The sequence below is a fragment of the Chroicocephalus ridibundus genome, chromosome 17 (assembly GCF_963924245.1).
Source record: "Chroicocephalus ridibundus chromosome 17, bChrRid1.1, whole genome shotgun sequence".
Taxonomy (NCBI): Eukaryota; Metazoa; Chordata; class Aves; order Charadriiformes; family Laridae; genus Chroicocephalus; species Chroicocephalus ridibundus.
This window is the reverse complement of record NC_086300.1, coordinates 2767223-2794914: the sequence shown is the minus strand read 5'-3', so window position 1 is coordinate 2794914 and position 27692 is coordinate 2767223. Positions and strand designations below refer to the sequence as shown.

Sequence of the window (27692 nt, the reverse complement as noted above, 5' to 3'; positions counted from 1 at the left end):
CGGTTTGTTAGAATTGTTTGTGTCTCTGCCCTGCCCACGGGGCTTCTAAACCCATTTACTGGATGAGCTGGAAAAATTCTTTCCGTGGGGCTGGAGCGGTGGGGTGTGATTTTTAAAATTGAACCAAGAAATGCCGTTTCCTTGGTTCCTTTGTAAAATTGAACCAAGAAATGCCGTTTCCCTGCACAGAAGGGCTCTAAACCAGTTATTCCGCAGTGCCAAAAATGTGTATTTATGCCAAAAAAGAAATTGGAATGGGCTCTTTGTATGTCCCATGGTGCAGTTAGTCTGACACAGGGAGTAACGGGATGATCTCTTCCTTTTTCCACGGAAGCGGGCAAGGCCTTTGGGGGCTGTGGGGCTGTTCCCAGACCTGGTTAAGGAATAGCTTTACCAGTTACTGGGCTGCCTCGAGACTGGTGCCTGTCCACCTGGGACTGGGGGCTTGCGAAGGAGGAGCTGGGCTGTTTGCCAGCTCCAGACCTGCGTCTATGGAGAGGCAGGAAGGGGAGAGGCGAACAGGCGGAAGGGAGAAGAAAACTAAGAAGGTTCTTGATCACCTTAACTGAAAATACCAAGTTCTGCTCGGTTTCTGTTTCCACGGGCTCCAGCGCCAGTGCCAGCCCACAGACTTGCTGGTTGCTGTTTCAAAAGCAGCAGCGCCGGTCCCTCGGTTGATGCTTTTCTGTGGGAGTGGAGTCTGGCCTCTGGCTGCCGCTGAAAATCCAGAACCTGAGAACTGAGGTTTAACCTGGTCCCCCAGCACGCACAGCCCCTGCCACCTCGTGTCCCTTTTCCCCTCGTCCCTCTTGGTCCTGTGCGGCTCCTGGGACACATCCACCCCGAGTCCCAGCCCCCTCTGCTCTTGCACATGTCGGGGAACATCTGGAGCAGCTTTGTGTGCCGTTGCCGTCCCAGAGCAGAGCAGGCAGGGCTGGACCTGCCCGGGGACAGGAAACTGGTGGAGGGGGTGCAGCAAAGGGCTACCGAGATGCTGAGGGGACTGGAACACCTCTCTGATGGAGAAAGGCTGAGGGATTTGGATCTCTTCAGGCTGGAAAAAAGGCGACTGAGGGGGGACCTTATCAACGCTTATAAATACTTCAAGGGGGGTGTCAGGAGGATGGGGCCAGGCTCTTCTCAGTGGTGCCCGGGGACAGGACAAGGGGTAACGGGCACAAACTTGCCCCTGGGAAGTTCCATCTCAACAGGAGGAGGAACTTCTTTGCTGTGAGGGTGGCAGAGCCCTGGCACAGGCTGCCCAGAGAGGTGGGGGAGTCTCCGTCTCTGGAGACATTCCAACCCCGCCTGGCCGCGTTCCTGTGCCACCTGCTCTGGGTGACCCTGCTCTGGCCAGGGGTTGGAGGGGATGATCTCCAGAGGGCCCTGCCAACCCTATGATTCTATGATATAACGTGGTTTGGGCTGTGAGCCCGTCTCTCACCATTCAGGTTTTGGTCCCAAACCACCACAGTGTATGTTTTTTAAAAGGCTGTTCGTGAAAACAACCTGCTGCTTATTTTATGGGTAGCTCTGACTCTTGGGTGCTCTCTTGTCTTGAGTTTTGGCCAAGAAGGTCTGTACGAGCAAAGGCAGCAGAGGAAGGCAGGAGACCGAATCTGGGCCTGTGGCTACTGTGCTTTCCCCCATCGCTCACATGGCCCGAGCTCGGAAACATTTCCATGCATGTGGAATCACTTTCCAAATGTTTACAAGTCACTTCAATGCGGCTTATCCTGTTTCGGCTGCTCCAGTGAAATATTTGAATGCATTTTTGGGTTGAAAGGAGCGTAACTTGGCCTCAGTTAAATGCCTGGTCGGAAATCTGAGAAGGGAAATACGCAGCGCCTTGCACCTCCACCTACGTTGTTATGGCTTGTGATGTTGTTATTGTTTTTCTTGTAGCAAATAACAGATGATGGTCTCATTACAATATGCAGAGGATGCCACAAGTTACAATCCTTGTGTGCTTCAGGCTGCTCTAACATTACAGATGCCATCCTGAACGCCCTGGGACAGAACTGCCCGCGGCTTAGGTAAGTCCCCTCTGCGCAGCTCCCCCCGCTCCGGCCGCCCGCTGCGCGTCGAGCAGAGGATCTTGGTGACAGGGTCACGTAATAGTTGAGCTGCTTTAGACTCTGCAGGTCTTCCTGAACGTGCACCACTTATCCCTGAGCTTTTTAGCTCTACCCAAACTTCTGGTTTCTAACCTCGTGCGAGTAAAAGAGCAGTGGAAGAGCTCCCTGCCGTGGGGGCGCGCGCTGCCCGTGGGCCCGCGTTAGTCGCCGTCTCCTCTTACGCCATTGTCTATCTGCTTTTGTTCTTCTATGAAAAACAGTTGAGGTTAGGTTACTTTTGTATTGAGAACCAAAAACACATTTAAACAACATTGTTTCCTCTTGACACATGATATTAACGGGGTTTTCACGATGATTTTTGTAGCAGATGGAATTTGTGCTTTCACTCTGCTTGACAGAGTGGGCTTCCAGCGACGTCCCTGCAGGTGCTTGCCTCTTTTATTATTATTTTTTAAGACTTTCTCTTATTAGGACGAGTTTCTTCAGGAAGACTTCACTATAATTCAGAAAATGGCCAGGTGCAGAAAGAAGAGACAGTTTTATTCTCTGACATCTGTAACAGCTGAGTGGCCTGTTTTTAAATGGCATAAAATGCATGTCTTCGGGGGAAAAAAAAAAAAAACCCAAACTTTTTTCTAATATAAGTTCATTTAAAGAACGATGGGTTCAAAGTGTGGCACACACGTGTATGTATGCAAAGCGGGTGTGAAAGAGGAAGGTAAAACACGATTCCGGTTCCAAATGGTTTCTGTGTTTATGTTCAGCTGCAGCTTTGCAGCATTAAGCTCCGTGCAGTAAAATGCGTAACGCACTTTAGGCAAGTTGGCTTCCTTCCCTACAAAGGTAGATAAATACGTTAATATTTTGAAGCAAACCTCTGTAGAGCTGCAGTAGCTGTCTGCCAGAAGGTTTGTGGTGTCACAGAAGCAAGCGGTTCGCCTCGTAGAAGACTTCAGACTGTTCTGTCGAGGCATTAAATATTTATTCTGTCATGCTCAGCTGCCAGGCTGTCACGTGTTACACCCTGTTTCACGGCGAGATCTGTGTTTTGGGTGGAAACCAGAGGAAATCCCTCGGGGAGGTTGTGGAGTGTCCAGCAATGAAGGTTTTTAAGAGCGCCTTAGTCCAACCCTTGTGGGATTAGACCCCCCCAAATCCCAGTGGGGGACGGACCGGGTGGCCCGTGGAGTTCCCTTTTCGCCTGACTTCTTCTTTTCTTTCCCTGTGACCTACACTCAGGTATAGAGGGTGGATGCTCTGTGCAAATTATCCTCTCAGAGAGCACAGCCTAAACCGGGTCAGACTTTTCTGGGTTGCTGGAAGCTTTTAATGAAACACTCTGAAAAGCAAAATGACTCCACCATGGTTATTATAAATTCTTTCTGTGCAGAATATTAGAAGTTGCAAGGTGTTCTCAACTAACAGATGTGGGCTTTACCACTCTAGCTAGGGTAAGTGCTCCTTTCCACTGTTTCATCGAGTATCTTTGCTTTCTTTTCACGATAGATATGAACAAATGTAGCTTTCTCTTCAGCGTAGATTTTTATAATGCTTTAGATCTCAGCCTTTGAGGGGCAGCTGAGTTACAAAAATGAGGTCGTGCGTAATCTTTCGCATTGTCCTGACCCCCACGTCTGGGAGGACGTGCATCCAAACTACAATGAAATGTTAAATACTTGGGAGTTACAAACTTTACTGTTTGTTTTTCTGGATTAATCTGTGTTGTGTCCAAGTGACCCTGAATTTAACTGCCTTCACTTTCTATGAATTAAAAAAAAACCTCCGTGCCTTTAAATGAGTGAAATTCCCAGATTTCCTTTGCTATACTTGGTGCCGCTTGTAAAGAAGCGGCAAACTTGCCTTCCAGTCATGATGTTTCATGGAGGAAAACCCTTCATTTTTAAAAAGAACTGTCTTTATTGTAATTGTGTTTATATTTGCTGCCTGAACTTTGCCCTTAGTTTGTGTGTTTGGTCTTTTGTTTGTTCCTAGAACTGCCATGAGCTTGAAAAAATGGACCTGGAAGAGTGCGTCCAGGTAGGAGGTGCCGCCTCTGGCTGTTTCTCTTTTAGCACAGTCCCAGCAGGGTGGGAAGATGGTGAGAAAGTAATAGACGGTCTCCAAAGGAGAGCTTGATTTAGAATCCTGAACAAGGAAATTGGATGTATTTGGATAAGAAAATACTGCTTTTGTAGCTTGATCCTGTGTTCATATTTCATAGTAATGACTGCTGCTGTAAATACTAAAAAAAAAAAAACTTTAATAGTGAGAGATGTGTCCTGAAGGTCATGTAATAGATGTGTGAATTGTGACCCTTGACACAAGACCAAATTCCAGAGTAAAATCTTTTAAGGCAGGGGAAGGCTTGTCCTTCATCCATTGCTAGGAATAATGGAAACTCTCTGTTTCGGAAAAACACAGCCAGGTTGTTTGAATAGCAGTGACATTACATGGCATGGCAACAACTTGAAATAAAACTGGGGTGCCCATAAATAAATGAAACTGGGGTGCCGTTAGCTTTCCTCAGACAGGGGGATGTAAGGTCATGGGTCCGTTATTGTCGACTCGTTCAACCCTGTGCTGCAGCCGCCTTCATGAGTTTTAAGGAGGTCTCATATATCACTACACGCTGTTCTGTAGGGTGTGTGCCATAAGCTGATAACCATTTCAGGGGAGCATTTTTAGGGAAAATAGTTGAATTTACTCAAGATCCCATGAAAAAAGTCTCTATCCCTAAGGATGGAGTTGAAATTGGTTCAGATAAAGACAGTGGAGGTAGTAGGATTTTGCCTCCTGCCACGAGAACAGCGTGACCCCAGTATTCTGTGCTTCCTGATGGTTACAGGGCAGAAATTTAGGAGATCACAAGAGGAAATGACAATAGTCCAGACAGGAAGTGATTTAAAGTTAACCCAAAAGAGGAAGATTGGGCTGTGTCCTTGGACTGACTGCTTTGAACAAAGACAGCCCAGCAAGTTCCCTTCGGAATGCTTTCAGATTAGAAAGCCATTGTGTGGAGTCTCTCTCTTTGGAAGAATAAAGAGGAACAATTCCGCAATCCCCCAGGCTGTTGGGAGGGGATTTGAACACCTCTGGTACTTTGGGAGACAAGCATGTAGGAGACATTGTGGTGTTGAAGAAGTCTGCTTGCTTCTTTCCCTTAATTGTGAGCTTATTTTGTAAGAGCTACTGTAAAAAGTCCAAAAAACCCAGCAATACCTGGGTCTTAACAGCCCTTTAAGGCTATGAGTTGATGTCTATAAGGGAGTGGAACAATCTGTATATCTGAGATGTTGTCACGCAGGAGATGAGCTCCTGAGGAGCTCAGGAGGGGAACGCTGTCATCGATTAGGCAAAAACTTGCAGTTTTTCTTTCACAGGGGGGAAAAAAGTCCTTGTGCAAAGCACTCGGCGTGAAAGGGCTTTTTCTTTTTTTCCAGATAACAGACAGTACGCTAATCCAGCTTTCCATACACTGTCCGCGGCTTCAGGTTCTGGTGAGTGTTATAAGTCAGCCTCTCAGCATTTTCTTTCCATAAACAAAGGGATTTTAAGCGCTGCCTGTGGGGATTTGTCTCTTTGACTTCATAGACACGTTGCAAAGGCTTTGGAAGAATTCGGCTAGAAACTTGACCCCGGAGAACCTATTGTCCCTCCCCTACTGCTAGCGTTAATCATACGCCAGGCACCCCCAGCTGCCTGCAAATGAATTGTAGGACACTGGATTCTCCTGGTCCCAGCCTCTGGCTGTCCCCAGCCGGTCCCGGGCTGTCAGTCCGTCTGCAGGAGAGGAGACGGCGGCCCTTCTCACCTGTAGCGCGGAGCTGGGAACTGAGACCTGGAAGGCTTGCTGGCTCTGGAAAGCAACGTTCCTCTTGGTCTAAATTTCTGGGAATTTAGTCTCGGTCTCCTCTGTATCTACTGCTCTGTTGTCAGCATGAGAGAACCTGCCCTGGGAGGTGGGGGAATCAGTCTGTGGGTTCTCCTGCGCACGCTGAGCCCCTCAACAAAGCAACAGGCTGATCTGTCTCCTAGCTGAAGCCCTGCTTCCTCCTCAAGAACTTTTAAGTTGCAAACCGCTCCCCCCCTGCCGCCCCCCCCCCCCCCCCCCCCCCAAAAAAAAAAGAAGTGCACTGAGTAGGTGACATTACGCTTCTGCTGCTTCTTAGCCCCAGTGACGGCGTCCTTCCCGTGATGTGTAAGGCCACAGATTTTACAAAGGTGGTGTCTTCAATAGCAGAGGTCCTGGCCCTGTGGGTCTCGTCTTCCAGCAGTCGCCTTTCCCATTGCGCTTCAGCTGTGGGAGTTGTCCCTTTCCAGGGACATTAGTCACTGGAGGCCCGTGGAGCCCAGTGCCCGGAGTCTGGAATGCAGCCATGGCTCCAGTACTGGGAGTAAAGACCTGTCCAAAACACCAGCATGGCAAACCAGTCCGAACCAGTGAAATGTGGGCCATCTTCTCACTTGTCCCGCAGTGTCCCCCGTCAGGGTGTTGGCTTCTCCATGCCTATGGCAGAGGCTGCTAACTTGGCTGTGTTTGGATGCAGAGTTTGTCCCACTGTGAGCTGATCACGGACGATGGGATTCGTCACTTGGGCAACGGCGCCTGCGCGCACGACCGCTTGGAGGTGATCGAGCTGGACAACTGCCCTTTGATCACAGACGCCTCCCTGGAGCACCTGAAAAGCTGCCACAGCTTGGAGAGGATAGAACTGTACGACTGTCAGCAAATCACGCGGGCAGGGATCAAGAGACTCAGGGTAAAAAAAAATAATAATAAAACACCGCTAAGGCTATGACTTGAACACGTTATCCGGCGGGGAGGAGGGAGGGCTGAGGTTTTGGATTCCTCGTGATGTGGTTCTCACTCTTAAAAGTACTGTGAGAACCATCGCCTGTGACGTTACTAGCTGTCCTGCGCGCAGGCTGGGTGGGGAAGCACGCTAGCTGGCAGGGAGGGGAGAGAATCGCTGTGTTTGCTGAGCGGTAGCGGAAAGGACTCAGCGAGCAAGAGCTCATTTTACGAGCGCTCGCACGGGACAGTGCCCTTCGAAAGGTGGGACCCAGAGTCGGTGCCGCAGCGAATGTGTAGAGCGGCACCTCCTCGCCCCTGCTTTCTGTGCTCAGCGTAGATTCTGGTGCGCTTCCCACTGCCGCTTCCCGCAGAAATAACTCCAGCTAATCCCGTAGCAAAGCCAGGCTGCTGCGGGGGAGGCTGCGTGTCCTTGGGAGCGAGACAGAGCCAGGGCCGCTCTGTCACTGGCTGCTGGTCATCCAAGGCACTCGGTGGCCCAGTGATTCCCTCCCGAGTTTGTTTCTCTCCGTAAAAGAGGAGCAGTAACGTTTTCTTTGCAAAGAGAACACGGATCCGTAGAGTTGGATGTTGTTCTGTTCCCCGTGGCTAGCGCAGGATTAATGGGAGGGAGGAGCATCACTCTTTTCTTATTCCCTGTAACTGCGTTGTGGAAACAGAAAGAACTTGTAAATCCACACTCTGGGGGGAAACGACGCCGGTGAACTGGGAGAGTTCCCCTCCAGTTTGCGGGTGCGTGTTTGCAGTCTGAAGACGAGTCAGCCGGGCCTTCTTTGAGCCTCTCTGTTTGACTCTTGCGCTGCCGCTGCCCGTGTCACTTCACACCTTGTGTTTGTCTTTGCAGACCCATTTACCCAATATTAAAGTCCATGCCTACTTCGCGCCGGTGACTCCACCTCCGTCGGTCGGGGGCAGCAGACAACGCTTCTGCAGATGTTGCATCATCCTATGACACTGGAAGTGGTCGTCCTTGCAAACTGAGTATTTAATTACACTTGTAGAATTACGGTGGACACCAGTATCTTCAAGGAAAGCGATACCAGTGTCATTTGCCAGGGCCAGTGAGCAGGGCTGTGGTGCCAGGCCCCCTGTAGCCACCCATACACACACATATACACCCCCCGCCTGTTCCAGCGAACTGACGAACTCGGCCGGACGGGAGCTGAAGCTGGGTTGGCTTTTTCTGTAGGTGGATCGGTCTCATTCTGACCCATCCCTCCTGGGCATGCTCAGCTGAAATCCTTGCGGTAAGGAGCGGGGAGGATTTTGCGACCCCGGAATGACTGTTGCTGCTGTTGAGGTCGGAATAGGAACCGCAGCCCTTTGAAGTGGGGAGAGGGGGAGAGGAAAGGAACATGCTTTAACCCTGCATCCCTTGTCCAGAAGAGGAAAAAACAAAACAAAAAAAAGCCTGAAAATCCCAACAAATTCTGCGTCTGTTTTTCAGTGAGGGGAATGAAGCAGCAGCTGTTGTGAGACATGATTTACTTGTGCTTCTCCGCGTCCCGGTCCCTGCTGACCACCCTGAGCATGCTCACAGTGGAGGTTCATCTGCTGCTTCTGTGTTCCGTAGCGTCCAGCTCCGAGGCTTCCTCTGGAGCCTTGTGATTTAGCTTCAAGGCTCTAATGTCAGGCTCAGGTTTTGGTTTTTTACCCTCCCTACATCCTGCCTTTTTTTTTTTCTTTTTTTTTTTTTTTCTTTTACAGATTTCTAATTCAGTAATTTTGGGAGATTGACCAAACCAAACTTACGAATCGATAACTTAAATTTAAAAAACAAAAAACCAAACCAAAACCTTTTTATCGTTAGAAGCTTGAGCCTGTAATGACCTGTTCGGAAGACTTTTTTTTTTTTTTTTTTTTTTTTTAAAGGAAAGCGAGCTGCGCTGCAGGCTGGGCTCCCGTTGGCTTCGTGGCCTGTTTCTATCCGCAGCTGGGTGTCCGAATTTGTCTTGCGTTTCAGGTTTTATCCCGGTGACGAGGATATAACTCTTGATATAGGGGGAAAAAGTTGTAGTCCCTGTTCCAGTGACTGTAAGTTCGCTGCTCCCCCTGTCCTTTCCCTCCGACCCTTCATCCCGCCCCCCAGGAAAAGCAAAGTAGAATCTTTTTGCTGGTTGCCCTGATGGAGAAATAACGGCTCGCTATCGGGAGCGGGAGGAGCGGCGGGTCTGAAACACACCCTCGATTGTTATCGCACTGAGGTGCAAGCGCTGGGTGATTTTTTTTATTTTTTATTTTTTTTTCCTTGCTGACTTTTGCCTCTTTGGCAGGTAAGTGTCTTGCCCCGGAGAAGGAACCACCGGAATGCGGCGGGGGTTTGTTATGTGCCGGTCCTTCCCGGTTGTGTTCACAGCGGCTGGTTTGGGGGCATTTCGGGCAGGATTAGCCCGGGTGCCACAGAGGAGCGCAGACGGCCCAGGCCGGCTCCCAGCTCAGCTCCTGGCTCCGGGCTCAGCTCCCGGCTCCCAGTTCCTTGGTGCTGGCAGTTCCAGATGCCCGGTTTGAAACCTGTGAAGAGATGGGCAGACGCCGAGGGTTTAATGGGGCAGAACTTGCTCAGACTCTTTAACGGGCATGTGGAAGACGAGCTGGCGTGTAAGCTAACTGCGCTCATCCTTCTGCCTGCACCCGGGCTGGGATGGAGCGCGCGTCCTTACGGATGGCTCCCAACTGCCCGGGACCGGGAGAAGGGCCAGCAGCCGAGAAGCGATGCTTCCCCTCCCTGCTGGGGCAGCTGGCGGTGGGGGAAGAGCGGGGTGCAGCAGGTGCAACGGCTGGTTTAGGCTCTGGTGGGGGGTTGTTTTATTCCACTTTGAGGACAGGGTGTTGCTTCCCCCACTCTCCTACCGCCGGCCGAGCTCTCCAGGCAGGCAGACGGGTCGCTTAGTGCCACCGAAGCTCTATCCACCCTCCCCGTCATCTACAACTTCAGATTTCACCAACCCATCTGTATATGCTTAACGAAGTCTCGCGGACGCACAGGCTGCTGGGAGGAAAGCCAGCGCGCTGCGTTTAAAAGGATACTGTCAATTCCTGTCCTGTAGAATGCTCTTTAATCTGTGATATTTATTCAAATCCTCTTTAGCGCCGGGGATTCTCTCTCTCTCCTGGCCGAGCAGGGTCCTGTACTTCGCTTCCAGAGCTCCTTTCTCCCACGTGCACGGTGGCAGAAGACGATGGCGTGTCCCGGGGACGCAGAGGGGCTCGGGACACACACACACACAACACACACACACACACACACGAGCTGGGGCAGCACCCGCCGCTCGCAGCATTTGCACAGCTCCGGGAGGGACGCGCTGGGTTCGGTTCGCGCTGGGGCCGGGGAGAGCTAACAGGGGGTGGTTTCCAAGCCCGGGTGGAGTTGCCCGACTGATTTCTTTGTACCGCCGCAGAGTTTTCAAGGGAAAACTCAAAAAAAAAAATACAGAACCCAAAGCATTTTATTTTATTTTATTTTTCCAAACAGGGTGACAGCATTAAGGTAGCTTCGAACTACTTGACAGTGTCCTTTTAAGTCAATTATCCGTCTTCAAATGGACTCTTCCTTATGTTTGTATTTATAAATACCAATAAACACCATTTTCCAAGCCCTGTCTTACTGGAGGAATACCTTTGTAGAGCAAAAACCCCGCTGCCCGTGGCGGCGTACGGGCCCTGGGCTGCGTTTGGGATGATGTTTGTGCCCGTGGGTTTTGCGGGGCTGGAGCAACGCGAGGTGCCAGGGGGGTCTGATCTGGTGGCCACAGAGGCCACCGAGGGCTGAGGTTCGGGGCCTGTCATTTAGAGGAATGTCCCGGTCCTGTCCTTTCGGGGGGGGGTAAGTGATGCAAAGTGGTGGCTCTGTGGAAAGCTCAGCGAGGAGCGAGCCCTGACAGCGTCTCGGGTCGGTTTTCAAGCTCCGGATTTGTGCCAAACGCAGCTTTCCCAGCCCCTGCGCTCGCCCGGCTGGGCCAGTCGAGGCCGCGAGCTGTTGGCCAAAAGCTGGCCCTTTTCCTTGCCCTCCCAAGGAGCGTGCGGGGACGGGGCGACCTCCCCGGGGGGTGCTGGTGGCAGCCGTGGGGGAGATGGTGAGGAGAGTGAACACAACCAAAAATAAGGCTTTTTCTGGTCTCTGGAGACACAACGGCGGCACTTTTTAATCCTGACCCCGGGGACCCTTCCCCACGAGGACGCGGCTGTCACCACGGGTATCAAAACCAAAAAACAACCTTCAACAAATTCCTGTTGTCTAACTTGTAATTTCCTTTTTTTTTTTTTTTTTGTTTAATTTTACTCTGAATGTGTTGTCCACGGGTGGCCCCTGCTGTCGCGGGTTTTTTGGGTTTCTTTTTTTGCTGGGCCGGGGGGTGGCTGGGGGGTCGGTATGACAATGTTCTTCGCTCCAGCGTCCCGCGGCGGGGGGGGTGAGGGGGGGGGGTCTGCCCCAAAAATGAGGTTTAAAGCGTCTTGTCTTCTTCTGATGAAGGCTCCGGGGGGGAGGGATGGGTGCCTGGGTGCCCTCCCCGCTCCTCGCCCGCGTCCCCCGGCTCCTCTCCGCCTCCCTCCTCCTTCTGGGGAAGCTCCCGCTGGGTTTTTTATCCCAAACCCATCCTTCGCCCGCAAGTTGCTTCCTCCCAAAGGTGCCCCCCCCCAGTCTTCGCTTCCCCACCCAGCTCTGCGCCCCCCCCCCCGACCCCTGCACCGGGCAGCGCTCAGGGGAAGGACTTGGTATGAAAAACAACCCCTTCCCCGAGCCAAAAGCGCAGAAATGAGACTTCTCGGGGGTTTGCCAGCGGGGGCTGCCATGGCCGTCCCCGTCCCTGCGGGCTGGGACAGGACTTGGCTCTGCCCCGGTGTCCCCGTGCCCCAAACCCCCCCCCCGCCCCGTGGGGCTGCTCCCAACCCCACGGCAGGTGCCAGCCCCCCGGGACCCCTCGCCCACAGCCCAGCAGGCGCCGCAGGGGACGAGGCTGCGCTCGGGGCCGGCTCCTTCCGTCCCTTAACACAAGATGGGGGTGAGGCGAAGGCAACGCGGCGGGTGGGGGACGCAGCCGCCATCAGCGCGGGGAGAAAGGGACGGAGGCGAGACGGGAGCCAGGCCGGGACCCTTCCCCTCGTCCCTTCGGGCTCCCACCAGCCTCCGGCTCCTCTCTCCATCCCGCTCAGCTCCGGCACCGCAGGAGATGTCCCTTGGCCTTGGCGGGGGCGACGCAGCGCGGGGGGCCAGGTCCTACCGCAGCAGCAGCTGGAACCCCTCGGGGCCACGCGCTGCCCAGAGACGCGGCTCAGCCGGGGCCATCGTCCCCTGCCCGCGGCCCCTGGCCACCACGTTACCTTTGCTGATGGCCACCACGAAGCACGTCTCATCCAGGAGGTTCCTGATCATCTGGAGGGCGACATGACGGGGGCCGGGTTGGGGCTGCGTGTCCCATCCCACAGCCCGGACCCCCGTCCCACTGCGGCGAGGGGCACCCGTGGGGGCTGAGCCTGGCCAGGAGCAGGTCAGGGACCGCGAGGGGCCGGGATGGCCGTAGGATCCATCACCACCCAGGTGTCCCCCTCCCCCCTTACCACGTCGCTGACGAGGATGTGGATGCCGGAGGGTCCCTGCCGGGAGACCCGCAGGATCTGGCCCGCGGGCAACCCCAGCAGCTCGGCCAGTTTCCCTGTCAGCTCGGCCACCGTCAGCTCCTCCAGGTGCATCTCCTGGTACAGCCCTGGGGACGGGACGGGGACGGGGCAGTGAGCGGGGACCCCCCCTCCCCGCACCCTCCACCACCACCCCGGTACCTGAGCATCCGTCCTCCGCGCCCTCGGCCCCCACCGTGGGCTCCCGCGACACGTAGAGGGTCAGCCGGGGCCGCGGGCACCTGCGGAGGCAGAGAGGGGTCTGCTGGGGGGCGCAGGGTCTGGCCAGGCACTGGCGGGGGGTCCCGGCGTTCCCCAAAAAGAGGGACCGAGGAGCCTGACGGGACGCCGGAGCCCACCTGCCCGTCAGCGCGTGGCAGAGGCGGATGCCGTCGGGGGCTCCGCAGATCTGGATCAGGTCCCTGCGGGAGAGCTTCAGCAGGTCGGCGCCTGCGGACAGGGGGGGAGCTCAGGGTGGGGGCTCAGGGTGGGGGTCACAGCCGCGGGGGACGGCTCTGCCCCCCGCCCCGGCCCGGCGCTGCCCCACGGCTTCACCTGCGAAGTTGGCGAAGACGCGGGCGTAGGCGGAGAAGCGGCGCTTGTGCAGCCATTGCTGCGTCTCCAGGGGGGATGCGCAGGGGCTCAGCGCCTGCCGGATGCGGCACCCAGCCTCAGCCGGGGCATGCACCGAGCGGGCACGTTCTCAGCCCAGCCAGCCTCTCCTGGGGGGGGTGGCGTCGCAGGGGGGGCTATAGGGGCGCACAAGGCTGCACCCACGGCACCCTCACCTCGCCGGGACTCTCCGTGGGGCTCTCGGCAGCGCAGGCAGGCGACACGCACCCCCTGCGGGGAGAGGGGCTGGGGCTGAGCGGGGGACCCCGGCGGGAGGGGGTGCAGAGGGGGGGTCCCCACTTACCTCTCGGGGCTCAGCAGCTTGCAGGGGAGAGGGGACGGCAGCCCCGGGGTGCCCGGAGGGCTGTGGGGTGCACCCAGCGCATCCAGCCACGGGGCGCACTGAGGATGGAGGGGGGGGTCAGGGGGGCGCAAGGTCCCCGAGGGGTCCCCAGCCCGCAGCTGGGGGGTACCAGGGCCGGGGCCCCACCTCGGCCAGCACGGTGCTCTCGTAGGCCGGCTGGAATTTCTCCCGCTCCGGCGCCGGCTGCTTCTCCACCTTCTCCCGGTCCGTCTTCTGCTTTCTATCGGCCCCCTTGGGCTGCACCCACGGCCGTGAGCGCAGCCCCGGGACCACCGGTATGGCAACCAACAGGGACCCCGGGCACCCGGGGGTGCTCAGACCCCCCTGCACCCACCCCCCCCACGCACCCAGCCCCTCCCGCGCCCAGCCCCACGCTCAGAGCGGGGTTTGCAGGGGGTAGGGGGGGGGACACCACTGGTCACCCTGGGGTCACTGGTGGCCCCCCCCCCCAATACCTTGAACACCTTGACGAGGCAGCTGGCAGAGTGGAGGTGCTCGGGGGGGTCCCCCTTGCCCCCCACCCCGTAAGTGTCGATCTGGATGCGGAAGGGGACGCCTTTCTCCCCCCCGTTCTTCCGCAGCGTGAACTCGGTGCTGATGCAGTGAACCTGGCCGGGGACAGCGGGGTCGGGGGTGGCCGCTGGGACCCCCCCCGCCCCCCCCCGGTCCCCAGCCAGGCCTGGCTCCCACCTGCACGAAGACGGAGGTCCGCCTGGAGGGGTCCCAGAGGAACTCCACCGTGTTGAGCAGCGTGGGGTGGATTTGGGGTTCGAGGATGCCGACGGAGAGGGGGATGTCTGCAGGAGGGGGGTGAGCATGGACCCCCCCCGGGCCCCGCTGGCACCCCCAGCCCCCCGCCGGCGGCGGCACTGACCGATGTCGAGGATGCGATCGCCCGGTCGGCTCCACCGCCAGCCCTCCAGCTGCTGCTGCTCCGAGTACTGCAGCCGCCGGTCGTGGAAGACCACGCGCACCACGCTCTGCCCAACAGGATCGGGCCCCGCCGCCCGCCACCGCTGCGGCTCAGCCCACGGCCACCGCCACCGCCATGGCCACCGCCATGGCCAGCGGGGGGACGGGGATGGAGCGGGGCTGAACTGGGACTGGATTGGGGCTGAGCTGGGGCTGGACTGGGACTGAACTGGGTTTGAGCTGGGGCTGAACTGGGGCTGAGCTGAGGCTGGACTGGGGCTCAGCTAGGACTGAACTGGGGCTGGACTGGGGCTGTATTGGGTCTGAATTGGGGCTGAACTGGGTTTGAGCTGGGACTGAGCTGGGGCTGGACTGGGACTGAACTGAAGCTGGGTTGGGACTGAACTGGGGCTGGATTGGGACTCAACTGGGTTTGAGCTGGGGCTGGACTGGGGCTGAACTGGGGCTGAGCTGGGGCTGAACTGGGGCTGAGCTGGGGCTGTATCGGGGCTGAACTGGGGCTGGACTGGGGCTGAACTGGGGCTGGACTGGGGCTGTATTGGGGCTGAACTGGGTTTGAGCTGGGGCTGAGCGGGGTCTGAATTGGGGCTGAGCTGGGGCTGAACTGGGGCTGGACTGGGGCTGTATTGGGGCTGAACTGGGTTTGAGCTGGGGCTGAGCGGGGTCTGAATTGGGGCTGAGCTGGGGCTGAACTGGGATTGAACTGGGGCTGGACTGGGGCTGGATTGGGGGCTGAACTGGGTTTGAGCTGGGTCTGAACTGGGGCCGGACTGGGGCTGGACTGGGGCTGATCTAGGTTTGAGCTGGGGCTGAGCAGGGGCTGAATTGGGGCTGAACTGGGATTTAAGCTCAGTGCTTTGCCCCAGGGTGTGCCCCGAGGCTTCACCCCACGTTTTTTGGGGGGGTCCCCACCCCACCCCACCCCACCCCCGTCTCACCTTGAGCATCCTCCGTCCCTCCCCGCCGGGGTCCGCCCGGGGGCTCCCCATCATGCGGATCTCATACGACTGCCCTGGAGGGGAGGGGGGGACGTGGGGGCGTAAAAGTGGGTGCTGAGCCCCCAGAGAGGGTCAAGGGGGGTGGTGGTGGTGGGGGGGGGGTGGTCGTCCCACCCCCCGCCGTCTCACCCTGGTTGAGGTAGGTGAGGGTCTCCTCGTGGTGCCGGACGGCGGGAGAAGTGGGGGCGCAGAGGACGTATTGGAAAACCGGGCAGGGGGGCTGCGAGGTGGAGACGCCGTTGGCTTCCTCCTGCTTCAGGTAGGGCAACGCGGGGGGGTCCCTACAAAAAAATAAACAAAAAACCACACAGACACACCCCCCCACACCCCCCTCCCAAAGGCGGGCACTCAACCGTGCCTCAGTTTCCCCCAAAAACAAGGGAGGGGGTTTACCTGAGCAGCCCAGAGCCGGAGATGGGGAACATCTCCCCAGCACTGGACCAGTAATGGTCAGGTTGACCGTGCCAGAAGAGCATGATGGGGGGGGGGGGAGGCTGTCCTGCGAGGGGGGGGGGACACACACAAGGTGATAACAAGCAGGTTGGTGTCACGCCTGTGTGTGTGTCGTGTCCCCCCCCCAGCTTTTATAGGCGCAGGGAAGGGTTGGGGAGAGCGGGGTTGGCCCAGTTGGGGCCAGTTTGGGGAGGGAGTTGACAGTAAATAGTGGCGGGGGGGGGGGGGGGGGTGTCCCCACCATGTGTTTATTGTCAATACAAAGCGTGGGGGGGGTTTAGGGGGGGACGACACACGCGGGGGCTGCTCACAGGGGGGGCTCCAGCCGGCCGGGAACCGGCCGGCTGGAGCCCCCCCTGTGAGCAGCCCCCGCGTGTGTCCCCCCCCTTGTCCCAACCAAGGACATCTGCCCCCCCCCCACCTTGTGTGTGTGTCGTCCCCCCCCCCCCCAGTCATTCCAGTCCACCCTGTCCAGGGCCACAAGCCAAGGCCGCCCTGTGCCAGCCCCCGCCGCATTTTAATTCCGCTAATTTCACCCAGATTTGGCTCATTTTGGGGAGAAAAAAGGGGGGGGGGGGTGGATATGGAGAGCCAAAGGGGGGGGGGGTGTTTATGGATGCTAACACACCCCACCCCACCCCCCCCCAAAGGGTGCAAATGCGGGGGGGGTCTATGGGTGCTTCTTCCCCCCCCCCAACGCTGCAAATGGGGGGGGGGGGTCTATGGGTGCTTCTATGGGTGCTGCACCCCCCAGAGGGCAATGGGGGGGGGGGGGGGGTCCATGAGCGCTGATTGCCCCCCCCCCGGAATATCGGAGGGGGCGAATGGGTGCTGCCCCTTAAGCGTCAATGGGGGGTCCCCCCAGTGGTCGTCCCCCCCCCCCCCGCAGGCTGTCAATGGGGGGGGGGGTACCCCGGTGCCCCCCCATCTGTGATGCCTGGTGACGGGGGGGGGGGGGGGGTGTGCAAGCCCCGCCCCCATGGGGGTTGGCAGCCAATGGGCAGCCAAGGATTAGCATACCTCTCCGTTTCCCCCCCCCCGCCCCCCCCCCCCGCTGGGGAGGGACCGGCGGCGGCAGCTCCAGCGCGGCGCTATCGCGACCGGGTCGCGGCGCTGTCGCGACAGCAGCAGGAGGAGGAAGAAGAGGAAGAAAAAGGCGGCGGGGGGGGGGGGGGCGTGGCGGGCGCATGACGGAGCCGCCCGGGGAGAGCGAACCGGCGGACCCCCCCGAGCCGCCCCCCGCCGGGCCCGGCAGCAAGGTACGGGCGGGGGGGGTGTGTGTGTGTGTGTGTCTGTGCACCCGGGGGGGGGGTCTGTGCACTGGGGGTGACCGCGCACCCTGTCCCGGCAGCTCTCAGCCGCTTCGGGGTGTCGCCAGCCCAGCCCGGGGGGGTCCAGCCCCGGCCCCGCATCCCCGGCCGGGCTGGGCTGGCGCAGCGGGGGTGGCAGCGGAGGCGGGGGGGGGGAGGTCGGGGGTCTCTGCCAACCCTTGGGGGTCCCCCCGTCCCCTCCTGGGTTCATTGCCACCCGAGGGCGGGGGCATGCCATCCCAGGGGGGTCCCTTGCCACCCCTGGGGGGGTCCCCCGGGCCCCGCTCTTGGGTTATTGCCACCCCTGGGGGGTCCCCCCGGCCCCTCCCTGGGTCATCGTTACCCCTGGGGGGGTCCCTGCCATCCTTGGGGGCCCCTCCCTGGGTCATTGCCACCCCTCGGGGGTGGTCTGCCACCCCTGGGGGTCTCCCCATCCCCTCCCTGGGTCATCGCTACCCCTGGGGGGGGGGGGGTGTGTGTCACTGCCGCCCCTGGGGGGTCTCCCCATCCCCTCCCGGGTTCATTGTCACCCCTGGGGGGTGTCCCCGCCATCCCAGGGGGGGTCCCTCCGGCAGATGCAGCGGCTGAAGCGGTCTCTGTCCCTCCGGACGCTGCTGCGGAGCAAGAGCATGGAGAGCCTCTTCCCGCGGGCGGGGGGGGGCGTGCAGGGAGCCGGGACCCCCCCGTCCCCCCCCCGGACACACGGCTTCCAGCAATACGTCTTCAAGAAGCATTGCCCCTGCGAGCTGTGCCGGCAGCTCATCGCAGGTGGGGGCCAGAGTGTGTGGGGGGGAGGGGGGTCCGGGGGGGGGTCTGGAGGAGGCCGGGGGGGCACCCCTTGCCCCTGGCCGTGACATCCCCCCCCCCCTCGCTGCCTGCAGGCAACTCGCGGCAGGGCCTGCGGTGCAAGGCGTGCAAGGCCGGCGTGCACCTCTGGTGCTCCCAGGGCATCTCGCACCAGCAGTGCCCCGGCAAACCGGTACGTGCTGGGGGGGGGACGGGGGACACACACACACACACACAGCCCTGCCAACCCCTCCCCCGAACCCCCCGACACAGCCCTGTCCCCCTGTCACCGGGGCTGCGCACACGCGTGTGCACCGGGATGCGCGTCCGGGGGCACGTGTGAGCACGGGGATGGCGGCGCGTGTGCAAGCACCGACACCCCCCCGCCCAAGCGGGGACACGCGGGGGGTCCTCAGCCTCAGGGGCACCCTCCGTCCCAGCACCCAGCTCTGCCCCCGCCCCATCCCCAGGGGTGCTGGGTGCCCCTTTTCCCCAAAACCCCTGTTTTTTTTTCCCCCGAAACCCCCTGTTTTTCCCCCCAGGCCACCTCTTTCCGCCGCAACTTCAGCTCCCCCCTGCTGCTGCCGGAGCAGGGGGGCTCTGTGCAGGGTGAGCCCCCCCCAGGTGAGCCCCCAACTCCAGCTGCGCCGCGGAGCCAGCCCGCACCCTCCCCCCGGGGTTCAGGCTGGGCTGGGGGGGGGTCCCTGACACCCGCCGTGTGTGTGTGTGTGTATCCCCCCCCCGCAGACCCCGGTGTGGACCCGGTGTACGAGGCGCTGCGGTTCGGCACCTCCCTGGCACATGGCACCGGCCCCACGGAGCTGCCCCCCAGCACCCAGGTACCCCCCGGGAGGGCTGCGGGGGGGGGCACATGGCACTGTGGGGGTGCGGGACCCCTCCCCACCTCCAAACCCCCCCTCTGCCCCAGGGTGAGAAGGCGGCGGCCGAGGAGGAGAGCGGGGACACCCCGAGCGGTGCAGGGAGCCTGAGGGATGGCGGTAAGGGGGTGGGCACTGGGGTGGGGGCCGGACTGGGGGGGTCAGGGCTGACTCTGTGTCATCCCGTCCCCCCCCCCCCCATGTCTGTCTGTGTCAGCAGCTGTCACCCCAGCAGAGAGGGACGATGTGGGGGAGAAGAGCCCCGGGCAGCAGGTGGGGGTCCAGGGGGGGCAGGATGGGGATGGAGGGTGGGGACCTGGGGGTAGGGGGGGGAGCTCAGGTGATGCAGTGGGGATGTGGGGCAGAGGGATGGGGCTGTGGGGCAGCGGGATGGGGTGTTGGAAGGGGGCTGTGGGGCAGAGGGATGGGACACTGGCACGGGGCCGGGGACCGTGGGGCCGGGCCAGGGACCATGGGGCAGGGCTGGGAGCCGTGGGGCAGGGTGGGGGTCCATGGGGCAGGGCTGTGGGGTCGTGGGCTGTGGGGCAGGGCTGTCTGTGTCCGCAGGCTGCTTGGGGGCCGGCGCGGCGGGACGGGGCACCCATGTTCTCCTACGTGGCTCTCTACAAGTTCGTGCCCCAGGAGCACCAGGACCTGGCGCTGCAGTGAGTGGGGAGGGGGCCAGCGGGGCCGGGGGGGGGACACACACACACCGGACCTATAGGGGCAGCGCTGGGAGGGGGACACACACAACCCCACGCTGCCCCACGCCTCCCTCCCCCCAGGCCCGGGGACAGGGTCACGCTGGTGGACGACTCCAACGAGGACTGGTGGAAGGTCAGGGGGGGGTCTGGGGGGTGGTGGGACACGCTGGGGTGGCCGCGGGAGCCCTGGGGCTGGTGGCCGGTGGGACACAATGGGGTGGCCGGGGGAGCCCCTGGGGCTGGTGGCCGGTGGGACACAATGGGGTGGCTGCGGGAGCCCTGGGGCTGGTGGCCGGTGGGACACAATGGGGTGGCCGGGGGAGCCCCTGGGGCTGGTGGCTGGTGGGACACAATGGGGTGGCCGGGGGGACCCTGGGGCTGGTGGCCAGTGGGACACAATGGGTGGCCAGGGGAGCCCCGGGGGCTGGTGGCCGCGTGTGGCCCCGCTGCCTGCTGGGTGCGTTCACTGGTGCAGCGAGTGCGGGGGGGTCTCAGCCGCCGCTCGGCCGCGCCGCAGGGGAAGGTGGGCGACCGGCTGGGCTTCTTCCCGGCCAACTTCGTGCAGCGCGTCCGTCCCGGGGAGAGCGTCTGGAGGAGCTGCCGGGCCGTGCAGGGCGACAGGGAGCAGGGACGCATGAGCCTCAGGGAGAACCAGGTAGGGAGGGAGTGTGTGTGTGGGGGAACCCTGCCAGAGCCGGCACCTCACTGCCCTGGGGTGCACCGAGTTGGGTCCGTCATCAGCAGGGGGGGACGATGGCAGGGCCGTGCCATCCCTCTGTCTGTCCGCCCGCCCCAGATCTGCGTCGGCGTGGGCAGGACCCAGGGCCTCGTCCGGGTGACCAGCGGGAGGAAGCGGGGGCTGGTCCCCGCCGAGGCGCTCACCGAGATCTGAGGGGCAACCTCCGGCCACCTCCGGCATTCCCGTCCCCATCCCGGCATCGCCAACTCCCCTGGACCACCGCACCTCAGGAAGCCCCCTCCGGGTGGTACGTCACCCCCCCACCCCCCAAGCCGTACCTGGGGGCCGTCCCCAGTGTCCCCATCCCTTGGGGTCTGGCCTGAGGCATGTGCCTGGCTGGTGGGGGACATGGGGGTGGCCCCCGGGGTGGCACTGCCCATGGATGGGGCACACACATGGATGGGGCACACACACGGATGCTCCTGAACCCCCGTGTGAGCTGGCGGGGGGGGGGTGTGTGTGGGTGTGCACACCAGCACGGGTGTGCAAATCCCCGTGCGTACACCAGGGCACACGCCTCTGCCCGTGCACACGCGTGTGCAGCCCCATGTGCCCCCCCATCCATTCACGCCTGTATCTGTGCACTAACACATGCGTGTGCAGCCCCACATGCCCCCCCCCAAGCTGTTCACGCCTGTATCCGTGCACTAACACACGCGTGTGCCCTGCCCGGCCACGGGAGCCGGCTCGCCCAAGCAATAACCGTCGTCCCCCCCCCATGCCCGGGCAGCCCCCGGCCCCGCTCCGGGATGCTCCAGCCCAAGAGGCGAAATTAAACGCTGCTGCCAACGCGGTGCTGGTGCCACCAGGTCATTTGTCTGCGCCAACCGGAGAAGTTAGTTTCGGTGCTGCCATGTGTCTGGGCAGAGGGGACACAGGTGGGCACACACACCCCCCCCCACACCCCCCGAGCGCTGCCGGGGTGCCCGTCCCCTCGTCTCGGTGCCATCCCCGTGGGGTACCACGTGCCACCCGCCGTGGACACGGGGGCTCTCCGGCCGCGTGAGTCACCCTGCGCTTGGCTGCGGTGAGTCACCGTCGGTGGAGGCGGCTGCGAGGCCAAGGACGGAGCGGGCACGGGGCGGGGGGGGGGGGGGCACATCGGGGTGGGCTGGCACTGGGGGGGTGTGGTGTGGGTGACACATTGGGACATGGTGCGTGGGCATGGCACGCGGCGCATGGCAAGCAGCAGGGTCACCCGACCCCTCCAGCCCGGTCCCCAGGTGGTCCCATCACCTGTGTGATGAGGTGGGAGGGTCTCAGCTGTGTTTCCTATGGGTGGGGACACACACCCACCCGCCCCCCAGCTTATAAAAGCCCTGGCTGGGGCCAGGGATGGGGCAGAGCTTGTGGGGGGGAGGCTCCCCATGAGCCTCCGTGCGGTGAGGACAGTCCCCAGCGCAGAGATGGCAGCGCCTGCTGGCATGGGTTTGGTAAGGAGCCGCTTGGGTGAGTGTGGGGTGTCCTGGGGGGGCTGGACCCGGCTTGGGGGGGTTCCCTGGTGTGACCTGTGGTCCCTGGTCCCAGTGCCTGGGGGTGTGCAGACCCCCACCCCTTCCCACCCCAGCCCTCAGTGTCCTCCCCCTCTGCACATTCCTGCCCTGCTCCCGGCTGGGCTGCCCCAAGGGCAGCTGTGGGAACAGACACCCCCCCCCCCCCTCCCCAAAAGCTTCCCCTGTCCATCAGCTCTGACGGGAGCCCAGCAGCGGCAGGGGGGCTGCAGCGTGTCCCCCTGCTCAGTGGCCTCCTGCTCCTGGGGGCGCACACGCAGCCTGAAGCCCCTCTGGGGCTGTGCCCCCACCCTGGGCATCTCGGTGCTGTCTCTTGACGGGCAGCAGGGACACAGCGCTGCCTTCAGCTGTGTCCCCCCCCCAGCAAGGCCACCGCAGGCAGCTCCTTCCCCAGCCGAGGTCACCCCAGAGGCAGCTCTGAGGGGCTCGTGGTTCTTGGCCATTAAAAGGAGGGTGGGGGCTCTGTGCCCACCTCTCACCCAGCTCTGCCCTTGGCCACCTCCCGCTGTGACTTGGGGTGACCAGGGGGTGCCAGGCCCTTTCCTGGGGGGTTAGGGTGGGCCCAAGGAACTCCACAGTCCCAACCTGCCCCTCCTGCCGAGACAGAACCTCTGGCAGAAGACGCTGCAGAGCAGGGAGTGCCCAAGCCCCAGCACAGCCCCCAAGGAGACGCTGCCTGTCCCCGGGAGCCACCAGGATGGGCTCCAGGGTGCTGTGGGTGGCGGTGGCAGCCCCCAGACCCCTTTTCCCCCACTGGAGCTCAGCAGGAGGGGGAAGACTTGGAGCCAGGGCCACCCTTTGGGAGACCAGGCTGCACGCAGAGGCGCTGCCAGCGCAGGAACCAGGTTCTGCCTGCGGCGCTGGCCCTCCGCAGCCTGCAACCGACTCGCTCCAACCCGTGTCCTTCCCCTGCCACCAGCCCGGCTCATCCTCACACCAGGAACCGCCCGACCAACTCCCTCAGTTCCCAACAAGCAGAGCAGACCCAGCACCAAGACGGGGGACGGCAGCTCTACCCCAGCCCTTCCCTCCCGGTTCCAGAAACCCCGGAGAGAGCGAGAGCGCAAGCCTGCGTGGGAGGAGTCCTGGATGTGGCATTTTATTGACCACTTGTGGATGGAAAACACTATGTACACAAGACAGCCAGCATTTACTTCTTGGTCTCCTCCTCCTTGGAGAGGGTCTTAATGATCTCCTCCTTCTTGGCTTGCAGACGTTCCTCACGGCGCTTACGAGCCTCCTTGGTCTTGGACCTGCGAGCTTCGGCCTGGTCGCTGCAAGAAGTTAAGAGTTCATGAATGCGCAGGAATCGCCTCAAACAGCCTCGAAAAAAGCCTTTAACCAGCCCTGGTCTCCTCTCGCTCTACAGGAGCCTGGTCCACCCAACCAGCCGCTGAAGTGAGCTTTGCTCCAGCGCTCATGGGCCACCCACAGCTCCAACGTGGTCCTGCTCAGCCCCGAGGAAGGACACCGGGCCCTGCTGCCCTCCCCGAGGGGTTCTTGGCTCCAGGGGCTGCCCCATTCGGGCTGGCTGGGGGCACACAGCTTTACGAGACACCAAGGTTAAGATACCGGCTTTTTCACCAAGCACCCAGCAGCGTTTTGAAATCCATTGGCTCTTCTGCCTCCTCACCTCCCCTTGTCAATCATTTACAGATCCCAGTGGCTGGATCAGTAGATCTACCAGTTTACAGCTCTATGGGCAACCACCATCTGCTACGCCTGCGGTGGAACGCACCAAGCTCTGCCAGGATCGCCCATTTCTCTGCTTCCAGCCAGCCCTACCCAGTTTTGGTTTGATTCTTCACCAGGGCTCCAGACAGAGCCACCAGTGGCAGCAGCCGCCTGGAATTACCTGCCTGTAGAGTTATTTAAAGAAAATTGATTCCACAAACTGCAAGAGCAAAGCGTAACAGCCAGGCAGCACTTACGCCAAGAGCTTCTTGCGAGCCTTGTCTGCCTTGAGCTTGTGGATGTGCTCCATCAGGATCCGCTTGTTCTTGAACACGTTGCCCTTGACCTTCAGGTACAGGCTATGATACCTAACGGAACGGACTGTCAATGAGGCCACCCGGGAGATCAAACCACCGCGCAGCTTCCAGGTGCCCTGCACCCCTCCCGGCACAGAGCAGCAACACACGCAAGCGTGGCTGCGAGGAGCAGGGTCACTCCCACGCTCCTGCGCTGCCTCTTCCCTCCTCTGCGCAGGCAGAGGGCTTGTCTGGAGAACTGCCAGGATTACTCTGGAGCAGCTCTCCGGAGCTGTGCGTCCTGGAGAGGATTTATTTTTCACCCAGCCGCACAGCGAGGAGCTGGCTGCGGAAGCTGCATACAGCAACACAGGGGTATCTAAGTGTGCGGAGACGCGACCCAGAGCTGGACGCGGCACGGCAGGCTTACATATGACGGTCAATCTTCTTGGACTCCCTGTATCTGCGGAGCAGGCGCCTCAGAATTCGCATCCTCCTCATCCAGGTCACCTTTTCGGGCATACGAGCATTGGCCGTACCCTTTCTTTTACCTAGAGAGGGAAAACAGGAAGAGAATGAGGCCAAATCTCTGCAAGTTGAACAAAGCGCTTTTTCTGGAGAGTTTAATCCTTCTCTTTACTTCAATAAGTAAACTATTGACATACAAACTATGTATTTTTAGGCCTTGCCACAAGACTCTTGGAGATCATTGCCCAATATAAGCTTGTAGGTGGACCCCATACCATGGAAAACAGACATTTCTGGGAGCCAGCACTTACCGATGCCCATGTGCCTGCCCTTCCGGCGGGCCAAGGTGTTCTTCCTGCATCGGGCACGAGAGTGAACGGTGACAGGTTTGCGGATGATCAGACCATCCTTAATCAATTTCCTGATCTGCTGACCTGTGGAAAGAAACTGCATGTTCAACACCTTATGCGCAACGAGAGAACACATTAGGCAAGTACAGATTCACACCCAGGCTGTATGGAAAGGTTCCAATGCAAAGGACAAGCCAGACCTTCCCCCAAAGCCTCTCATCCTACTGGAGCTGCTCTTTTACCCTACCATTCACCCCTCACTAGCTATCTCACAGGACACTGCGTACTAAACTCGCTACCAAGAACACCCGCACTCATTGTTGTCAGTGCACTGTGGAGCTTTGCAAGTCCTGCCGATGGACTCATTTCCACTTTGAAGTGCAAAGCAGTTGCTCAAATGCCAGAATTTTACCTCAGCCAGCCTCACTGCTGTACGGGACTAGTCAAAAAGCCCCTTCCCATATCACTAACCCATCCCTCTTCCACCGGGCAACGCGAGCGACGCATGGCAGGGCCCCGTGGGCGAGAGACGGCCACTCACGCGAGTTAGCGTTGGCGATCTCATTGGTTTCGTTGGGATCCAGCCAGACCTTCTTTTTGCCGCAGCGCAGGACGCTGGAGGCCAGCCTCTTCTGGAGCCGGAGCATACTGGGGATGAACCACGCACACAGCTCAGCGCCACGCTCCCTCCCGCGGCCGGGACGGCCTCCAGGCCCGGGACAGCCCCCAGGGAGCCCGCCGGGCGCAGGCCGCGCTGCTGGAACAGCACGACGGGGAAAGGGGGACCAGCCAAGGGCCACAGGGCCCCCGAGCAGCGAGGCCAGCCCCGCTCAGCGCTCCCCTCCCTCCCTCCGCACCCCTGGGCCTGGGCCCCGGCCGCCATTTCGCCCCCTCCCCAGCGCGGCCCAACCGCCATTTTCCCCCGAGGCCGGAGGAGGCCGCAGCCGCCTCACAGGGCCCAGAGCCCCGCCACAGCGCGGCGGGGCATCCCCCGCTATTGAGGCCACCCCGCCGGTCGCCCCCGCTCCCCGCCGGTGGCCGAGGCAGGGCCGGCAGGGGGGACAACGAAACGCGGCCCTCACCTCATGGCGGCGGCCGGGCGGAGAGGAAGAGGCGGCGGGCGCGGCCCCGCCCACAGCCAGCGCCGCGGGGACCGGCACGTACCACCCCGCGCCCGCCCCGCTCCGTCCCCGCGGCTCCGAGGTGGCCCGAACGGCGGCGAGAGGAGAGCCGCGGCGGCGAGACGGGTGAGAGGGCGGACGCGGAACCGGACCCAGCTCGGGACGGCGGAGAAGAGACGCCGTTCCCACCTCGCTTCCCCCCCCCCCCCGGCCCCGCGGGGTGGTACAGCCCGCGCCTGCGCCGTGGGCAGGGCCGGGCGGGCTCGGCGCATGCGCGGTGGCGCAGGGGAGGCTGCGGGAGGCACGTGGGTGGTGGGGGGACTGGGGGGGGACTCGGGGGCGCTGCGCCGGAGCTGGGGGTCAGGGGCGGGCTGGGGGGCTGCAGGGAGCTGGGGAGATGCCCCCTCCCCGCCGGTGGGCCTGCGTGGGGCGGGCAGGGGTGCAAGGCCTGCCTTGGCCGCCGGCCTCACCTCACACGGGCGGCCTACAGGCCTCCCCCCGCACTCGGGGTCACAGGCCCTTCTCTGCACCGGGGTCCACAGGCTTCTCCCCACACCAGGGCCCGCAGGCCTCCCCTCGCACCCGGGCCCACAGGCCCCTCGGGCCTCCCCTCACACCAGGGGCGGCAGGAGGTTGTCCCCAGCCCCGCTTCAGGCTCCTCGTTGTGCCCCAGGAAAACTGGGCACAGGTTGTCCCTCCTCACCCTACTCAGGCAGCCGTAGGTTGGGAAGAGTTTTAACGGCAGCGTCATCCCATTGCTTTTTCCTAGTAAAAAGTGGGATGTCCGTTTCTCCAGCGTTCACCTGCGGTCGTTCCTTGTTTCCCAAGAAGTCACCCTAAAGGGTGGCGTGAACGTCCCGAGGTTGGTGCAGGAGAGCAGCGAGCTGGCGTCCTGCTTCATTTCCGCATGTGGATCAAGTTCCACTTCATTTGCGGTCGTTGGGTCGTGGCGCTGCTGAGAAAAGGGGGCACTTGTGTTTTGTGATGAAGTAACCTGTTAATACAGGTAGTAACAGGGCTGCAGCAAGGGCTGGCGTTGGCAGGAAGCATTTTCCTTTCCCAGCAATTTGCAGTCAAAGACACAAGTGAGGTCTGGACGTGCCGGTGGCATCGTTTGCAGCTGGAAAACCGAGGCTGAGCGGCGTCTCGTGGCTCTCCCAGCCAGAAGCGCCTCCCCAGAAAAAGCCGTAGTGAGCTTGAAACGGGCCCGGTGGCAACTGGCGTCCCTGGCGTCAGAGAAACGACCCAGAAAAGTGCTGGAGCCCCTCCAGGAACAGATTGGTGACGAGTTCCTGGAAGAAGGGAAAGCTTGCAAAATCGTTAACGTATAGATTGTAACCGGCCTAAAAACACAGGGGTTTCTCTGTGACTCGATTCCCACTTTAAAGCAAACTTGCGCAGCGACAGTGTTGCTTTTTAACCACCCCAGTGTTAAATAGCGCCCAAATTCATCATTTTGCAGCAATTCTTTTCCTTCCTTCCTTTCGACCGCTGAAGGTTGCGAGTGGTTGGAGAGTGAAGGCCCCCCAAGGCGCCTCGTTAAACACCCAAGACAAGATGCTAACGGCTCCTTTTTGAATCTGGCGGCCGTAGCAGAGTCTAACATATGGCGTGAGAAGAGGAGCCGGTGGCAACAGATTTTTGGTTCATTTTGAGAGAAAAACACAGATAAACACAGGCTTTTGCTGTTTAAAAACTGACTCATCATTTTCATAAAACAAATAGCAAAATCTGGAGGCTCCTGAGACAGGAGAGTGGCTGGGTTTTAGTTACCGGCTCCGGGGTTTTGCCGCTGGAAATCGACGTCCTCCAGAGCTTTTGGCCGGTTGCGTGGGCTGGAGACGGGAGGGTGAGTGTGAGACACGGGGTGCGTGTCCCCGAGCCCTGTGGAAGCGTCACCTTGCGCTCCGTGCTTTCCAGGGAGGGTAGGGATGAGGAGACGGATCTGGCCCCAAATTCAAGGAGAGGTTTCAACCCGGGGGAACAATCCT

The 27692-nt window shown here is 60.6% G+C and overlaps 4 protein-coding genes across 10 annotated transcripts in view; 2 read left to right on the top strand and 2 right to left on the bottom strand.

The window, feature by feature from the left end:
• The window catches only part of FBXL20 (F-box and leucine rich repeat protein 20), a 43831-nt gene extending 33653 nt beyond the window's left edge, over positions 1 to 10178 (top strand). For all 4 annotated transcript variants that reach the window (XM_063354763.1, XM_063354761.1, XM_063354760.1 and 1 more), the window contains exons 10-15: positions 1906 to 2036; positions 3469 to 3529; positions 4071 to 4115; positions 5519 to 5575; positions 6626 to 6838; positions 7736 to 10178. In XM_063354763.1, coding sequence (XP_063210833.1) covers positions 1906 to 2036; positions 3469 to 3529; positions 4071 to 4115; positions 5519 to 5575; positions 6626 to 6838; positions 7736 to 7843 — 615 coding nt within the window. In that variant the 3' untranslated portion in view covers positions 7844 to 10178. The remainder of the gene's footprint in view (positions 1 to 1905; positions 2037 to 3468; positions 3530 to 4070; positions 4116 to 5518; positions 5576 to 6625; positions 6839 to 7735) is intronic.
• A 958-nt stretch (positions 10179 to 11136) lies between these two features.
• LOC134524598 (transcription factor CP2-like protein 1) lies at positions 11137 to 15913 on the bottom strand. The gene is made up of 14 exons (XM_063354758.1): positions 15805 to 15913; positions 15541 to 15692; positions 15352 to 15425; positions 14355 to 14460; positions 14171 to 14277; positions 13936 to 14088; positions 13607 to 13717; positions 13421 to 13518; positions 13293 to 13347; positions 13060 to 13153; positions 12864 to 12954; positions 12667 to 12746; positions 12448 to 12593; positions 11137 to 12262 (listed from the first exon to the last, which is right to left on the bottom strand). The coding sequence occupies exons 1-14, from the start codon at positions 15885 to 15887 to the stop codon at positions 12107 to 12109; spliced, it is 1506 nt and encodes a 501-aa protein (XP_063210828.1). The 5' UTR covers positions 15888 to 15913; the 3' UTR covers positions 11137 to 12106.
• A 1044-nt stretch (positions 15914 to 16957) lies between these two features.
• STAC2 (SH3 and cysteine rich domain 2) lies at positions 16958 to 21069 on the top strand. 4 transcript variants are annotated; one of them, XM_063354407.1, is made up of 11 exons: positions 16958 to 17123; positions 17750 to 17942; positions 18056 to 18153; positions 18503 to 18584; positions 18705 to 18799; positions 18889 to 18958; positions 19059 to 19111; positions 19406 to 19503; positions 19624 to 19675; positions 20060 to 20197; positions 20339 to 21069. In XM_063354407.1, the coding sequence occupies exons 1-11, from the start codon at positions 17052 to 17054 to the stop codon at positions 20432 to 20434; spliced, it is 1047 nt and encodes a 348-aa protein (XP_063210477.1). In that variant the 5' UTR covers positions 16958 to 17051; the 3' UTR covers positions 20435 to 21069. The 4 variants fall into 4 exon arrangements, with proteins under 4 accessions (XP_063210477.1, XP_063210474.1, XP_063210476.1 ...); XM_063354404.1 differs by having other exon boundaries at positions 16960 to 17123; positions 17732 to 17942; XM_063354406.1 differs by having other exon boundaries at positions 16962 to 17123; positions 17732 to 17942; positions 18708 to 18799.
• Positions 21070 to 22866: 1797 nt separating this feature from the next.
• Positions 22867 to 25819, bottom strand: RPL19 (ribosomal protein L19). Its single transcript, XM_063354740.1, has 6 exons — positions 25663 to 25819; positions 25122 to 25228; positions 24542 to 24664; positions 24193 to 24313; positions 23724 to 23834; positions 22867 to 23066 (listed from the first exon to the last, which is right to left on the bottom strand). Exons 1-6 carry the CDS (start codon positions 25665 to 25667, stop codon positions 22943 to 22945), a joined length of 591 nt encoding a protein of 196 aa, XP_063210810.1. The 5' UTR covers positions 25668 to 25819; the 3' UTR covers positions 22867 to 22942.
• Positions 25820 to 27692: the final 1873 nt, after the last annotated feature.